The 3,509-nt window shown below is 41.4% G+C and overlaps 2 protein-coding genes across 2 annotated transcripts; both read right to left on the bottom strand.

Annotated features, from left to right (window-relative positions):
- Window positions 1-1,361: 1,361 nt before the first annotated feature.
- Window positions 1,362-1,949, bottom strand: TEOVI_000888900 (Trypanosomal VSG domain containing protein, putative; the record flags this gene model as incomplete). Its single annotated transcript, XM_067222463.1, has 1 exon — window positions 1,362-1,949. One exon carries the CDS (start codon window positions 1,947-1,949, stop codon window positions 1,362-1,364), a length of 588 nt encoding a protein of 195 aa, XP_067078564.1.
- Window positions 1,950-1,992: 43 nt separating this feature from the next.
- Window positions 1,993-2,601, bottom strand: TEOVI_000888800 (Trypanosomal VSG domain containing protein, putative; the record flags this gene model as incomplete). The annotated part of the gene is made up of 1 exon (XM_067222462.1): window positions 1,993-2,601. The coding sequence occupies one exon, from the start codon at window positions 2,599-2,601 to the stop codon at window positions 1,993-1,995; it is 609 nt and encodes a 202-aa protein (XP_067078563.1).
- Window positions 2,602-3,509: the final 908 nt, after the last annotated feature.

Raw genomic sequence — 3,509 nt, 5'->3', positions numbered from 1 at the left:
AAAAAAGAGAGCATGCATCTGTTTAATATCTTTAACAATTCGCCTGTTTGTTGTGTCCACTAAGGCTCACTGCATCTACAGTATATTTCGAGGCAACATTGCTTTAATTTATTGTTATCTTATTTTTTTGTCGCACTCCCCCGTTTCCAGGTAGTGGTTCTATAATTGATGCTAGTTCTGTAAGCTTCTGAGAGGTTAGGCGCAATCATCAGTTCCTTGCTTTGAATATGCTAACTAGTCTGCGTTACTTCTGGTAAGAGACGCACACATCCACACAAAGAGTACATGTTTTAACCGCTTAATTCTCAGTTTTAGACATAGGTGTATCCATGACAGTGCTTTAAGCGAAAAAAATCCCTATTAAAAGTGTTCACCAGAACATATTTGTAACTGCGCACTTAGAAGCCATCCAGTTGCATTCCTTCCGTGTGAAAATATAACATCTCCACTTTTGTACACTGCACAGTAGCCTCGCCCTTTTGCATGGACCATCATCATTATGTGAGTAGTGCTGTTCATCGGCATATTTTAGTACAAAACTGCTCATATTTCCTTTAAATTTCCCTCTGTCTATCTGTCGCTCCGCGTTTCCTTAAATATTTATTCTATTATTTAGTTGTACTTCCTTACTTCTCCTTCTTCATAGAAATTATTTTACCGGCTTATATTTTGAAAGTGCATTCGATTTTCACCACCACTCTTATTACAGTATCGGCATATACACACTCACAACAGTCTCCTATCATTATTATTATTACTATTATTATCATTTCTATTATTACTATCATTACTACTCTTGTTATAATATTCGTATATATACACACTCATAACACTCTACTATCATTACCATTATTATTATTATTATTGCTTTTATAAGCCTGCATCATATTCGTAAAACAAATAAATCAAAACAAATTTAAAAATTAGAATATATATCTTTTTTCATACGCTATCGCCTTACTACTTTACATTCATAGGGTACTATGATACATATTTCCTAAATTTTCAATTTTTGAAGCTTTGTGAATTTTCACATTTTCATAAAAGTGGGCATAATTTTTAGAATACTAAAATAATTTTAAAACAAAAACCCCATAAAAGAAGCAGCCATCAGAGCCAATTTCTTATCGACTAGAATGCTGGAATCTTCGCACTTTTTCTGTATTATTGTCATCTTCGCTACCTTTACCCCTTCTACATCCACAAACAGTCTTTTTTCCTTTATTGACTTCTTCACATTTGTCTTTTGAGCCATAATCGGAGCATTTTACAGTTGTTGTTCCTGTTTCTCCTGCTCCTTCGTTTGTCTTTCCTTCTCCCTCTTTAGGTTTGCATGTTCCATCTGTTTCACTTGTACCATTCTATTTGCACTTTCCTGTGTTTTTGCATTTTGTTTTTGTCTCTTTGTGCTGGTCGCGGGTTCGTTGTGTTTTTTGAAGTTGCTCCTTTGGAGTTACTTTGTGTGCTGGTGCCTCGGCGGTATCTGGTATGGAGTAGATAGTCCACGCCATTGCCTGTAATTGCTTTAATGCTACTGTTGCGTCCTTTATATCGGCTACTGCTGCTTCATGGTCTCTTAGTTTGGCGGCAGCTGTGCTAAGTTGTCCTATCCATGGGATCGCCAAGTGGCCCTCCGTGGTGTTGCCGGCATAGAAAGTATCATATACAACGCAAAGCTGGCCCGTCACGCCGCTGCACGTTCCTGTGTTTTGCTTGCCTAGAAAATGGTGAGTATCGGTGCCGTCCGGCACGTGGCGTACCCGTGTCCCGAAGGAAGTTATTGCGGTGTCAACATTGGCTGCCGTTAGTGGCGGCGCGGCCCGTTTCGGGCACTTGGCTTGTACCTGCGGTAGCACTTGCGTTGCATCGGCTGCCCAGTTTATGGCGACGCCGCCGGTAAAACACTCAGCGCTGCTGCTGCCGAGTGCGACGCCGCAGATGCACAGCATGTCGCCGTATATTGTTAGAGACGGCGAGCTTGTTACGCAGCTGCTAGCGTAGTCGTCTGCATCCTTGATCGTTTTCCCCTCCTCCGCTTTTTTTTTGCGTTGCTCCGCTACCGTAGAGTGCTTGCCTTAGAGCCGTGTTTATTGCTGGGATCGTTACCTCCCTTTCTGTTCTTATTACTGCGGCGAGGTGGTCGTAAAGAGCCGTTGCCCGTTCTCCTAGAGTCTTTAGTTGAGTTGCTACTTGTTTCCTCATTTTGGGGTTATTGGGTGACCGGTGTTTTGTCAGCCACCTGTCGCTCCCTGTGCCCGCGGTTATGGTTGCTTTAGCTGTATTCCAATTGTCACACTTTGTCGCCCAGTCTGCCTGAAAATCTTTGTCGTTATAGTCTTTGCTCTTCTGCGCCCATGTTCCGTCTGCTTCGTTTCCTGTGAAAAGCTTTTGCCATGCTTCGTCGGTCGCCGACATGTTTAACGCTTCGATGCCCGTGTATGCCTCTTGGCCGCTGTTGTCTGTTTGGGTTGTTGGCAGTTCCTGCTCGGCTAGAGCAGCTAATTGGCATAAGGGCTGAAAGTCTGCTACATTGTCGGCTACTGGGTTGGCTTTGACATTGAGGCTCGCGAACACCGCAATGAAAATAAGCAACGTGGCCATGTTTCTAGAGTTTCAGTTTCCCAAAATATTTTCAGCTGCCGGACGCTTTCTCAACTGCTGAAACGCCTCAAGCCTTTTCTAAGAAAAGTTTTGGTATATAAGCTGGCAAAATGTTCGCTTCCATTTGCGGTAAAATTTGCTTATGCCTGCGTGATATGCGCTACGTTGGGGACTTCTTGGATACCCCATCAGTTTTCTTTCATACTTTACAACCTTGATTATAACCTCTGCTCAGACCCCAGTTCATTTGCCTTGCTTATATATCAAACATTCCTCTCTAACCTGGCCAGCTCGTCGGTAAGAACGTCTGCGCACAGTTTATTGATAAGGACCACTGGTTAAACTTAGTGCTTATCCTCCGCATCCCACTGAGGAGTGAAAGCCACAAAAACAACTATTTTTGGTCCATAATCAATCCGTTTTTTCGTGAAATATGCTTACCTTTTGAGTTTCTTTCCAGGTTATAGTCGGTAAATCCTAAGACGCTGAGAAACTCCGACTTCTATCAGTGTAACAAATACAGTTTCATATTATATTATATTATATTCATTTTTAGCTTTTCTATAAACATCCTGAGCATTGAGGAGGAGTTTCTGATAATATTTGTTTAGAGACATCTTTCGTTTTTGAACATATATTCTCTTTTCTATTTGTGCTATTTTGTGTCGAGGCTTCACGGTAGGTTTTTCTTTCTTTCTGAACTTGGCGATACAGAAAGGTGTAAGGGCTATTAAATGATTGTAGAAAATGGATATAGGTTACTGGCTTATGACTGCTAGGCTAGATCTACTTGTATTATTCTAAGTTGGTTGGTCTCTAATCTAACAACTCTGATGGTTCACGTGGATTTTTAACACTTTACACGATTTGCTCCAGAAAAAAGAGAGCATGCATCTGTTTAATATCTT

Source organism: Trypanosoma equiperdum (genome assembly GCF_001457755.1).
Source record: "Trypanosoma equiperdum strain OVI genome assembly, contig: ctg_1633, whole genome shotgun sequence".
In the NCBI taxonomy this organism is placed as follows: domain Eukaryota; phylum Euglenozoa; class Kinetoplastea; order Trypanosomatida; family Trypanosomatidae; genus Trypanosoma; species Trypanosoma equiperdum.
This window is presented reverse-complemented; position numbering and strand designations above follow the sequence as displayed.